General features: G+C 37.1%; 1 protein-coding gene and 1 long non-coding RNA gene across 3 annotated transcripts in view; one reads left to right on the forward strand and one right to left on the reverse strand.

Annotated features, from left to right (window-relative positions):
• Window positions 1-13,963, reverse strand: part of LOC146003751 (uncharacterized) — a 138,294-nt gene that overhangs the window by 108,127 nt on the left and 16,204 nt on the right. For both annotated transcript variants that reach the window (XM_083142158.1, XM_083142157.1), the window contains exon 3: window positions 7,152-7,234. In XM_083142158.1, the coding sequence (XP_082998284.1) occupies window positions 7,152-7,234 (83 nt within the window). The remainder of the gene's footprint in view (window positions 1-7,151; window positions 7,235-13,963) is intronic.
• Window positions 1-13,963, forward strand: part of LOC146003752 (uncharacterized) — a 434,112-nt gene that overhangs the window by 67,110 nt on the left and 353,039 nt on the right. The gene's annotated exons all lie outside the window — the stretch shown is intronic.

Genomic DNA, 13,963 nt, shown 5'->3' on the forward strand with positions numbered 1-13,963 from the left:
AGTTCAGTGGAATCTTGAAGAAAAGTAAAGGAATCCATAACATTCAGGAGAATTGAAATTAACGCCACTAGTTTTGCTCGTAGACACTCTGAACCACTCTCTCTCTCATTCTTGAGTTCAAGAATAGACCTAAATACAGACTGCAACCCTTGGATTTGAGTGACGACAAGTAAAAAAAGTACATACGAGGACCTGTCAATAAGTAATACAAAGGATTCCCGTTCCAGAGAAGGAAGTCCGTCCGTCCGGATATATACGAACAAAATAATTAGCAAAGTGGAATCAAAATTATAGTGTAGCGAGACGAATATTGGACATATGTGAATATTTCAAAGATTATGATATAATTAATGGACATATAAATATTTTAAAGGAAGGCGTTATACATATATACATATACACATAGATGTAAAAAGATAAAGTTTTGGCTTGCTTCCTGTAGTTTGGGCAACGCTGCAGTGTAGGGACAGTGTATATATGCATAGCTGAGCATAACGCAACCTTTACACTTTCTATTATAAAAGAAAATACTTGTGTTATTCTATGACGTCATAATTTGTTTGTCTCAAATTTGTAGCCTGTTACAATGGTTATTGACTAACCGTAAGACTTTTAACTGTTGGTTGCTAGGTGATGTGATTTATTGATTTTGACGGCTGATGAAAGTTAATATAAAAATGAATGTCTTAATTTGTGTACTCGAGCAATAATTTCAAGATAAAGATAGTTTTATTTCTAACAATAAGTTTATTTTCGAGTGTAAGTCTGTGATATTAAGATCAGCTGAAGTTTTAAGGTACCGAAAGTTATTCTCACGTCTAAAGAGGCCTCATACAAGGCTGATACGTCTTGTGTTCTCCGAAATGGAATAATAGTAAGTATATCAACTGAGTTTAATCCTGGAACGTGACAAGGGGTCCCGTGTTCGAATCCCAGCATGGATGTTCTTTGTGAATATTCCATTATGTCATCACTTATCCTCATCGCCGCGATTAGCCATAATTATCAGAAAAGCGACGCTAAATAATAATAATCAAATCAATTTTCAACTTCAGTTGATGGTAAGCCCTAGCGCTGTCAGAAGGGTGGCATGCGGTCAACCAGTCCCCCTTCGCTCCCAGAGCAAAGAAAGACTATTTAAATACATGTTCCATTAGTATTAACCCAAATATACATTTGTTTGGGTGTCCGGAGTTGGACTGACAATCTTTAAAAGTGTGTTATTTTAATATGGTAAGGAGTAGCTAAAATCAAAGACATATATTCTGAAGGCAAGCTCACCAAGTTGTATTGGAGACAGTTACAGCTCAGTATAGCTCAGTGTAGCTCCACAGGAGCTCCTTTGTTGCACGGAGAATGTTCAGCCTGTATTCCTTCCTCCATCTGTTCTGCGGCATCTGAGAGGTTTACAGAAGCAAGAGCATTCCGAATACGGCTTCCTGCAGTTCTTGTAGATCATCTATCTTTTGGCCAGAATACTGTCCATGTCTTTGATGTACCCCCCCAAAAAAGTCTAGAGGGGTAACATCAATCTTCTGCAGAATGTCAATGGCAAATGAATGTCTTTTCGGCTTGTCATCTGGCTTTATTTCGTACAACAACTGCACCTTGAATGCGTACAAGCGTAACATTTTGTGCACGACTTCGTGAACAGTGGACCTTGGAATTCCTAGCTGCCTGCTAGTCTCCCGTATTAACTTCCGTGGGATACGTGTGCTCTTTCTTGTACCAACGCCATTTTTGTTTGAGCGACACTAGCGTTGCCATCGCTAGTACATGTAAAAGCATATGGGGTTAGTCTTGTTAAATGAATGTTAGATAATATTTTATATGTTGTTGAGAGTAGAGAAATTTCACGGTAATTATTGCAGTTCATTTTATCACCTTTTTTAAACACAGGAACAATTATTGATTCTTTCCACTGTTGAGGGATTTCTTCTTTATTCCATATTAAACAAATTAATTTATGAATTTGACATATTAACGAATTTCCACCATATTTAATTAACTCAGCTGGTATTAAATCAATGCCAGGCGCTTTGTTATTCTTTAGCTTTAATAGCATCTTTAACTTCAGTCAAGTTAGGTTCTGGAACTTAAGGTTCTGCTGTGTGTACTTCATTTACTTCTGATTTATCTCCTACAAGGACATTTAAAAGATCATTAAAGTAGTTCTTCCATCTATTTAGAATATCGCTTGGGTCAGCTAGAAAATCACCGTCTTTATCTTTTATCAAGTTTACTTTAGGTTGCCACCCCTTTCTAAATTCATTTACACCTTTATATAAATCTCTGATATTTTTGTTTTTGCTGTTTGTTTCAATTTCGTTAATTTTGCTTTTCAAGTAGTAATCTCTTTTTTTTTACATCTAAACGTGCTGTTAACTTCTCGCTTTATTCTATTATAATTGTTTAGATTTGTATCATCAGAGTTATTTAACCACCTAAGTCTAGCCTGATTTCTTATTTCTATTAGATTATGACATTCATTATCAAACCATAGCTTGCTTTTTCTCGGTTTATGGTATCCTATACTTTCTTTAGCTGCTGATTCTATTGCATTACGTATGTGCTCCCAATTCTTATTTACGTCTGTTTCATTTATATTTTCATCATCATTTAAATCCTGCAAAACATCAAATCTATTTGACAGTTTAATTTGCTAATCTTTCTTAATTCTTTCATCAGCAAATTTTCCTGTATTAAATTTTAGAACTTTTAGATTTTGTTATGATTTATCACTGCGAGACTTTCTCTTAATTTAACAATTACTAATTACTGGCACAGTCAGCACCTCTATGTGAGTAGTACATGTCCGCGAAAATTTGCTGAACCAAACTCACAAATGTACTATTGCTTTTGCAATGCTTTGTTAATAAAAAGGTCGGTTTGTTTAAATGTAATAACTGTTTAAAAACTGTCAGTTACAATCCTGACATTCTGTATGTATGATAATCATGTGTTATTTTCATTGTAAATGTCAACAAAAACCCAGCGCTTTGCGCGCATAGCAAACATGCATTTGTTTCTTTTTATGTACGCACGCCAGTAAAGACGTTGCGCCAGTCAGGCGAGAGCTCGCGAAGAGTGTGGCTGCTCGGACGTTTCTCAAAAGCAGATCCGGTGTGCATTGCGATACTTAATCACACAATATTTGTTATGTGTAGTGCTCGTGATAATAATATAGAACATCAAAAAACACACACTATATTAACATTAAAACTAAATGTGGCTGCTTTGTCCCAATCTGCCTTCCCACCCAATTTTTCCGCGTTGTCATTGGTGGATTCGATCGTAGGCAGGATTTTTTCGGAGAGGGCTGGAATCGTAAAGTTGGAGCTGAGATAGAGCGGGATGCACATTAAAAGGTAAAGTTCCCCCTTGCATATGGCACTTTGCCATTAAGGCACTCTTAGGGGATGTGGGAGTAGGGCCCCACACATTCTAGAACTCGACAACTTTGGAGGTGATATGATCAGCACCACTCTTCGGCCGCCTTAAACACCGCAGGATTGCCTTCACGTACCCTTTGATTTTAGGCTGGGTGAGCCCCAGAGAAATCGCGACCTTAGAACACCCACCCCGGGTCTCCTGCGGCACAATATTTCCTTTTTCGTAATTACCAATATAAACCTTCGTTCTAAAAGCAACAAAGGAATCTAGGTGTGTTACAAGTTTAATTCTTGCATTTCATGTGATCTCAGAAGCGTGGCAGTTACCATAGCGACGGTAAGCATGACTATAAGAATGCAGGGTGGACGATAGTGTATCTACCAATACCATTGTCAGTTGGCAAGCTCGTCTGGACGCAGGCGCGCATGCGCAGGACTCTTCCAGGTTTATGAAGTTGCAGGATTCGCAACATTGTTACCACGTGAAGGAAAATTTCCCTCGATGCAGGGAAATTATGGTAAAATTGTAGAAAAATGGGAAAATTTTATGAAAAATATAGAAATTGCAGGGAGTTTTAAAAAAATTATCAAGCTCGCTATTTTTGTAGTATAAAAAACACTTTTCTTTACTCGCGCAATTTACCAATCCAAAGCTTAAGAAGCGTTACTATATCATTATCTATTTTTAATTTCTTGCAATTATACAACTAGTACACACGTTCATTGTTATAAAAGTTTTCGTATGTTTTCTCAAAATTCACATCTTCGTTTATATTTCAAAATTATTTTCATTCATTACATAAATAGTAATTATTCTTTGAATTAATTATTTCTGTGGGACAAGAAAAATAATACATTTTCATTTGCTCCGTTATTGCAGATTACAAAATTTATACGAAAAAGGGATTTTTTGTTCCTAAAAATGGAAATTGTGGTTGTGGCAACACTGGTCCACGATCAGCCTCCCAAGCAGTCTACCACGAAAGGCTGACCTGTTCAGACGTGTATCCTGGCAGCGGATGCGTTCATACGAAGGCATCCACGGAAAGAAACTTTCATCTAGAATTGAAATTTGTTACTTTTTGGAAAGGACATGTATCTATAGTTGACATTTTTTACTTCTATTATCATCATGGAAAGAATCTTGCATCTAGAGTTGATAATTTGTTACTTTTTGGAAAGAACTGTGCATCTAGAGTTGACATTTTTTACTTCTATTGGCATCATGGAGAGAATCTTGCATCTAGAGTTGATAATTTGTTACTTTTTGGAAAGAACCGTGCATGTGAGAAAATAATTTGTTACTTTTTGGAAAGCAACATACATCTCGAGTTGACATTTTGTTACTTCTATTGGCATCATGGAAAGAATCTTGCAACTAGAGTTGATAAATTTGTTACTTTTTGGAAAGGAGCGTACGTCTAGATCTTGCACTTTGTTTCTTCTGTTGGCATTCACGGATAGGAAATTGTATTTGTATCTGCTCTTAAATACTTGAAATCACTGTTCATCCTCGTTTGAAGAACAAGAACAGAGACTGACTCAATTGAATTGTATCAAGCTCTGTCTGTACAGAACGTATTTCACTTGAACCTTTTGCTCTTTAAGATTTAATTACGTCATTAGTCCACGAGGCAAAGCTAAATCAAAAACTTGGAAGAGGATTACAGTCCTTGCAAACTGAAACCAGCACAATTATTCAAATTCAATAAGCGACGAAAATAGATTACCCTGAACCCTCGACAAAGGGTAGATAAGGGTGTATTTGATACGTCACAATTAAAATTTTCCATTTGCAGTCCTCGGGATTTAAAATCTTTTATGAATTCTGGAAAGGAGAAGGTGATTATCCTAATTAATTTTTCGTTTCTTGTCTTGAACCCTGTAGTGACGTATCGGTCAAAGGTGAATTGTTTTATTACGTAATTCGAAGTTTTTCACTCTTTTTAGCAAGAGTGAGAAATTGGTGAATGTGTATTGGTGTAGCAAGGTACTGACCGACGGGATTCGCCCCAACCCCCAAGTTTTACCGAAATATACTGTTCTACAATGCATTTTAAAGGAAACAAATGTAGTCGTTTTTATGTACAGGGTGGGTCAGAAATATGGGTACACGTTTGAAGTAATTGTAATGTATTACTGTACAATGTAGGTGAAAATGGTGAATGGTATAATGAACTTGGAACTTCATTTTTTTCATTTCAGATACGTGTCACGAACATGCAGCAGCAAGGTACAGTTGCAGCGTGGGCGATTGTACCAGAATGAATGTGAGACTGGCGGGAAGTGATTTCAACGTAGCATTGTTGTTGTCGACTGTGGGAAACTGGAGAAAACGACTGGTTGTTTAGGTCAAGTCCACTGCTGTGCCCACGGCCCTCACGATCATTCTGGTATGCATTTGCCCAAGCTGCAACTGTAACTTCCTGCTGCCTGTTTAGCACCATCTTGGATAATGACGTACGTTCGGGCATGTGATCCTTATCTCAAATGAAAAACTGAAGTTTCAAGTTTAATGTAACATTCGCTATTTCCCTCTACATTGTACAGTAAAACACTACATTTACTTCAAACTTGTAGCCATATTTATCACCCTTCCTGTAGATTTCTAGGGCGTCGAATTCGAAAATGTTATTAACTAGTTTTGATTGTCTCTTTCTTCTATTTATATAGTTCAAGGGAACCTAAGTAAAACTAAGCTCACGCATGTAATGCTTTTTCCTGTAACTATACCACGTTTTGACTGCTTACAGCGCCATTTTTTACCCTGGTGGCGAGAATTGGAACTTTCTTTTTTTTTTTTACATAAATGACGAGCGCATTGCTTCATTTGCATATCTACGAAGTTTCAGACTGCTACTCTCATTACAGCCCGTGCTGTACCACTCTGAACACCGTCACTTTAGTTATAACCATCTGGTACTATTGTATGCTCAATTATTTTTCGCAACATGATGACACCGAACAAAGTTGTTGCCAGAATTTTCTTGTAAAGTGGCTAAAATAACATGCTAAACTATTTTTCATTAACGCCAAGCGGCGTAATGCTAGAAATCCAGCGCAAGGGTCCCCCCCATTTTCATTGTCTTGTATGTTGCATCATTCTGTCTATCATATTTCATTGAGATGGCAAGACGGGTAGCCAGATAAAGTATTATCTAGAAATGTCAGCGCGCTAGATAATAGGCTTTGTATTGATTACTTATTCAGTCCTTTCTTAGCATACTAAACATCGTGTTGCTTTCTGGCAGGAATTATAACTGTCAGTGGCAATCATGAATCTGTGCCACATGGTTGCATACGTACAGGATGAAAAGTCATCAATTTTTGAGAGTTTGTAGCGTTGAAATAAGGCCTTAACGAGTAGAGTCCTACTATGAAATGTTGTTCGTCTCAATGTGCTCTATCTGTACACCAGGTCTGAACAACTCGCTTGCGGTGCGAGTTTCCCCCCCGTTCTCTGTATCCCAAGACCAGAAAGCGACAGTACTACGCTACAGTATCTCTGCTCGCTCTGCAGTCGACACGTGCATACAAGAGCGCTCCTTCACAAACACGACGCGTTGCCCAAGCATTCTCTACTTTCACGGTGAGAGATTGCCTACAGTATCGTGTATATCAATCGTGCTCCCTTATAAAATGTATTTGAAATTTGCGCTACTGACGCTTAGAAACAAATAACAATCGGTTTATATGGTTTACGTAATCTGGAAATTTCCAGGAAATCTGAGACTTTCCAGTTTGAATTTCACCACTTACCTTTCCGGGAGAGTAACGTAGCTGATGATAATATCCGTAAGGTTGTCCATACACTTCGCTCGCGCTGATTGGGTAGAATCTGGCTATAAGAGAAACAGACATATCCTTAGCCAATGAGTGGAAAGTAACAGAAATGAATACATTCAAATATCGGAGATAATCTCAACTTTAACCTTGCCATTGCAGGGGTGTCCTATTCATTCATTCATTCATTCCTTTGTTTGGAACCTAACAGCTTTTATGCCGGTTTTTGTCCATAACAATACACATAAAATGTACACAAATGTTTTACATTAAAATTATCATTCTTTCCCCCCTATTTGACAGATATTAGATTTTTTTTAAAAAATAACACTTTACCTTTTACAATTGTATGTTACACTTCCTTAAAAATAACAAACTATAACCAATCCGCACATCTGGATTAACAACTAAACTTAACAAATTTCTTGGAAACTGAACCTTTAGATTATTTAGTTTTATACAAGATATTTCTCTCTCTATTATATTTTCAGCACTCCAGTATTATATGTGAGCATCTGCACTTTCCCAGCCACATTCACATTTCTTATTGTTCGTTATTCCAATTTTGTTACCTAGTACACAAATGGCCCGTTCTCAGTCTATTAATTAATACAATTATATTTCTTGTAGCACTTACATGATGAAACCATGGTTTGTGTGTTTTGAATTCAGCAAATGGACTGTATGATTCTCCAACTGTTGTAAGTTCATTTCGACACCAATCAAACCATTCATTCAGAATTTTCTTCTTTACTCTAGGGAGAAGTAAAGGTGGCCGCGGTGGCTCAGTCGGTAACGCGTCTGACTACCATGCTCAAGGTCCCGGGTTCGATCCCCGGCCGGTTCAAATCCGGGAACTTTTCTAACGGTGGAAGCGGCCCCGGCGCCCACCCAGCGTCGAATAACATGGGTACCTGGGGGAAACCCTGGGGGGTAAAGGCGGTTAGGGGCGTGATGCTGATCACATCACCCCCACTCACGACCGGATCAAGAAAGTGTGGGGCGTTACCCCCACACCCCCTATACGCCTTCATGGCGTGGTGCTATGCACAGGGGAACACTTTACCTTTTTTACTCCAGGGAGAAGATCCGTATAGTATGATGATAAGTTCGTAATATTTGGAAGACACACTGCTTTCTTTGCACATCCTAACTCTTCGCTATCGCGATAACACAGAAAATCATACTGTTGCCAGGAATTGGTCAACAATGAACAACAATGAATACTTTTCAAATAGAACCGTTGAAGCCTTATAGGTTGATACCCACTGCCGTTAGATTTTGTATAGCGCCCTAAGATCTTTAAATAATCACTTATAAAACAGGAGGTGAATTAACATGAACGATGCCAATGGTTTCCCCCAATAGGGGTAAAGTTTCATCCCTGTCAGAGGTGATTTTAGCCTCACTAAACAATTGTGACATTTGCGACAGATATTTCCATTAGTTTTTTAAAACTTTAGCTTCTTCATGGAGCTACTATCCTTTCGTGCTCTGAAACGTCATCAGGACAAATAGGGTATATAATCCCGAGTAATAATAATAATAATAATAATAATAGGTCAGGGCCTACTTATAGTCCCGATTAGTATAAATAATTCCAGGAATTCGGAAGCAGACTCTAATTCCTAGTCGCTTGCAGTCAAAGACTGTCATACCCAGTGGCGGCGATTAGGGGTGGGCAAGTTGCCCTCCCCCACTTTTCGCCACTTTTGCCCCCGCACTATGCTAAACCTTATCTACAAAGGGAAATATATTGTCTTGGCCCCCCTGTTTTGGCACCTTGCCCCCCTGGTTTTGGTACCCAATCGCCGCCACTGGTCATAGGGCATATAGCTTGGTGCTTATTGTTTACATTCAATTCTCAGAAGTACTGGAAGAGTATTCAGCAAATTAACAATGTTTTCAAATTCCCTTTCATTTTCATATGACAGTACCATTGAAGAGCCATGATAATTATATGTTTAGAAAATAATGTATGTAAATAAATTATATGCATTTGCAATGCTTTTTTATTTTGAAGAACATGTCTGAATGTGAATTAACCCCAAAAAACGGGACATTTTCGCATCGACTGCAATTCGAAAAAGTTGAGACAGGTATTATTAAAACGTATCGACTACTCCGATTAAATCTGAACGTCTGGTAGCCTTGCATCATTGGTTATAAAGCTAAAATTACTCAATCTTGTAGACTTCTGAAGTCTTTCACTCTCCACAAACAACCAAATCATTTATGCAAGGTCAAAATCGAAATTACTACAATATCTGAAAATCGTTAATGTTATTTTTGTAAGATTTTTAATAGGTTCAATAAAGACATTTCATAAATTGCCTCCTTGCACCCAACTTGTGGTGGATACGGGCCTGCTGCTGCATGTTACAAAATAAGGTACGTACATTGGGATGCATAAGTATTACCAAGCAAATTGACCATCACTAAGTTTATTTCCTTTGCTTTACGCAATGAGGGTTTCAAGAATTAAAACAAAAGCCAAACAAGCTGATGAAATCATCTGCACCAGCATGTGTAATAATACAATCCTTAAAAACACGTTGGATGCATGAGAAAGTTAATGAGAATAGTCGTGGACATTTTGCCAAGCAATATTTGTACACTTTCATCTTGAGCAGGAATTGCAGACTGGCGCCCCGATATTCAACTGGCAACTGTTGTTCTACCTAGAATTCTCGTTTGCTGGTTCTTCACCTTCTAATGTACCGGCACAGTTAATAACCATCGATAATCAGCTACGTAAATATTTGCACAGTACACGGACAACATTCGAGTCAGCACATTTCAATGCTGTACATATTGGCACATAGCAACACTTAATCGCCTGCGCATGCGCAGTAATCCTACACGTTGAAATATATTTTCTGTACCATATTTTGGAACGAAGAGGGCTATGTTCAGTGTGAGAAGTTGATAACACCACAGAATTTCAAAGTTTCGCATTTCGTCATTTTCACATTAAATCAACGCACAAAGTGGCGGAGTTCTTGAACTTTTCTTTCCCCTTCCTATAAAGATTATACTAATATATAAAAATGGATGTATGTGTGTTTGTTCCGCCATAATTCTCGAACGCCTGGAGCGATTTCAACCAAACTTGGTACGTGTGTCACTTGCAATATGGACTGTGGGGGTAAGACAGCCCTGGCTCATCTGGGGGTTGGGGGGAGGGGGAGGGGGTGACATGTTAAAATAATCGAAAACGAGCGATATTAGTGTGGAATCCATAGTTTTCGCTGTCGCTAAGATTAATAGTGACACTCCCAATGCCGTTCAATTTCAAGTTCATTTTACACTATAGTTAGAATTCATTATTTTCCTGTCTAATAGAAGATTGGGATAAATAAATACTCGGGCTAATAGAGTAATAATTCGTGAAAATAAGAAAACTTCACAATAGACTGAATGATATTCTGTTGTTACTAAGAGTATTCACTTATCTGCGATAATAAAGTCCTCTGCCTTATGTAGTAAATTCTGTTTAAGACTGAATCCTGCAAAAAATTGCACGTCTCCCCTCCTCAAAGATAAAAGTTAATGGTTCGGATCCCACTTTAAACTCTAGGTCCAGACTCGATTAACCAATCTGTGCATAAGGTGGGCTTAAAAACAAGAACTGAAAGAAACAAACTCAAAGAAAAGTATAATTTGCACGCAGTATGAAACATAGTATTTGCACTTTATGATAATTTCCTACGAGTGGGTTTTAATAACATGTAATGCAATTTGCTTTGAATGCAAAGCATAATGGTGTATCGATAGTTTTATTGTTTCCTGATAGAAAATAGTATAACGGTCAGTGTCAACAATGAATTTGGTCCGCGTGGTTGTGGACCGACATAGAAAAAAACACGTTAAGAGAGTGGGAAAAAGGAACAAATAGAAATTAAAAAAGAATATATTAAACGTGATTCTCAAACCAACAACAATGAAGCCATAAATGTTTTCTAACAAATTAAAACATAGAGGATTTTACAATTTAGATTTACCTGGAAAATCATATACAAATATCCTAAATATTTAATTCTTCAACCGTTAATTTCTAAAGAGATCCTACAAGATGTGAATCTGAAAAAGTACACACAAACAAACAATCCATGAATTAAAAATGCATTTATATCATGGTAAATCAGAGCGAATTTGTCCTCAACTATTATTGATATTGATTTCACGGTCATTTTGCCATACAGAAGAAAATAAATATAAACAATAAAACGAAGCAACGTAGGCAATATTTTGGCATGAAAATTACGAAAAAATGTTAGAGCAGAATTTCATGTAAGATTTATATCAAAATCTATTCTATTAGTTCCATTTTCAATGCCCGATTACTGCACAAAGTTTCGCCAATATGCAGCAGTGTTTATTTCAACATATCATTGGTCAAAGTAGCTCTTATTGAATCCACATTGAACATTTTCTGCTAAGAAGAACTCCCCAAATGTTGACTTTCCTCTTTAATGTGAAACGAAACATTTCGTTCTTTTGCTATTATATCATCGCAGAATATGTAAACAGACCAAGGGAACCAGTTATATACATCATTTCTCTGCATCTCCCCCTTCCCTAAGATAGCTACAATCTTCACCTCCTCTATTAGAAAAAATAAAGGAACATAATAATGAGTTCTATTACGCTAGAGGCGAGAAAATAGTAACTACTATTGCCACTACTAGATGGCAGCAAAGTGTGTGCTTAAATAGAGGGTGAATTTGTAAATTAACTTGAGCTGTATTTAATAAATTACATAAAAATTATACGCACAATATATTTAGTTTGAATTGTGTGCTTTTTCGTTATTTCTAAATTATCTTAGAATGTTTATCTATCATCATAGTTATTTATTTATAGGTATACTAGGCCATTTAAAATTTTCTTTTCCAAGTCATTAGAGCAATTCATGTATTTACACATTTTTATAAGAAGGACACTACATTTTACGTAAACGCCACTTAGAAACCTATTAAAAGAAGTTAAAACTAATAACCAGAAGGAAAACTGAACACAAACTGACGGCATCAACACTCATGTAATATTTGTCATGTATTGACTAATGATAAAACATCTTTTCATAAAAAAAGGCATAATTATAACTTAAATAATGCATAATTATACTAAAATTTATTAATATAATATACACTAACTGCAGCAGACCCCTTTTCCTAGATAGTTAATATGCTATTTCTACTGCCAGTAATACTTAGTATATGAAGTTTGTTCACTACACATTTAAAATTTATTGCTTATGCTTTTCTTCTTTGTTGAAAAACCTATTTTTATTGCACCTCCACAAAAATATGATTTCTCCAAAAACACAGCAAATTTCCCTAACATTTCCATGACTTCTCCAGAAACACATCAAATTTCCCTAACGTTTCCATGACTTCCAGAAACACAGCAAATTTCCCTAGCATTTCCATGACTTTTCCAAAAACACCAAATTTCCGTAGCATTTCCATGATTTTTCTAGAAACACAGCAAATTTCCATAACATTTCCATGATTTTTCCAGAAACACAGCAAATTTCCATAACATTTCCATGACTTTTCCAGAAACACAGCAAATTTCCATGACTTTTCACGAAACAGCAAATTTCCCTAACATTTCCATGACATTTCAAGAAACATAGCAAATTTCCCTAGCATTTCCATGGCCTTTCCAGAAAAAAGTAAATTCCGTGACTTGTTGAGGTTTTCCAGACTGATAGGCACTCTGCTCAGTCAATACGATAGCTGAAAGATCCAGAGCATTTGATTCAAAATTTATAATCTGGCTGGCAATTTATTATGGGGTGACCGACTAGCTATCCGTCCCATTTTGACCAAGACAGTCTCGTTTAGGGGGCGTGTCCCCCTTTCCGTTGATATTATTTAAAATATGTAATTTGTACCTTTTATAAAAGTCTAGCTGTTACCTTGAAAACAATGTCTAAATGTGAGAGGCATTTCATGATGGAAAAAATGTTGGAATTTTTGAAGTAGCGTGATGGCAACACTGTTTCAGGTATTTGATGACAAAGTGTTACACTATGGTAGAGAACATTAGCTCGCGTCACGGGTTTTGTTGTTTTGTGTGTGTTCCGTTATTTGAAGAGCAGTGGATAAGCGTTGCCAAGAAGGTACACTCACCGGCATAACTCGCTTTTATGCGAGGCATTATGTGTGTTGTCTAACGTTAAGGCGATAAGTGGATTTTTACTAGCAAATTGTCAATGGGAAGTTCTGCCACCGCCATAGGGTTAGGCAACACACTAGCACTTTGCAGGGAAGCGGATATTTCAGGATCTGTGTGTTCCATTTTTATTGCCACTGAGTGTACATCTAGTTTCAATGCGGGCAAGATTTTAATTTCAGCTTCTCGACACAAACTCAAGAGACAAATCGTTGTGTCAAAAATGTGGCGTAATTTTTTCAATATCTCACGCGTTAACCATCATACCGTTTCCAAAGAGCATGAACACGTAATATCAAAATGTAGCACCGCTGACATCACGTCGTGTTTCTGAAAGCACAAGACAAAGAAGTTCCCGTCAGTGAAGGGTTTTTTGCGAATCATACCATGAAACACGGACACAACGTCCGATCAAATCACTACAGTTTTTTGAACCGAAACATTCCGCGGTTCGCACAAACAGGCATTTGAGAGGCATTTCATGTTTGTGGTAAGAATATTGATATTATGTGTAACGTGTTGGCACGGCCATCTATTGAAGGTGTGGGAAATAATTTGAAGTCTAATTCAAGTGTTTCACCAAGTATAAGGTGACTAGATTA

Source organism: Lepisma saccharinum, chromosome 20, assembly GCF_977018435.1.
Source record: "Lepisma saccharinum chromosome 20, izLepSacc3.1, whole genome shotgun sequence".
Lineage (NCBI taxonomy): Eukaryota > Metazoa > Arthropoda > Insecta > Zygentoma > Lepismatidae > Lepisma > Lepisma saccharinum.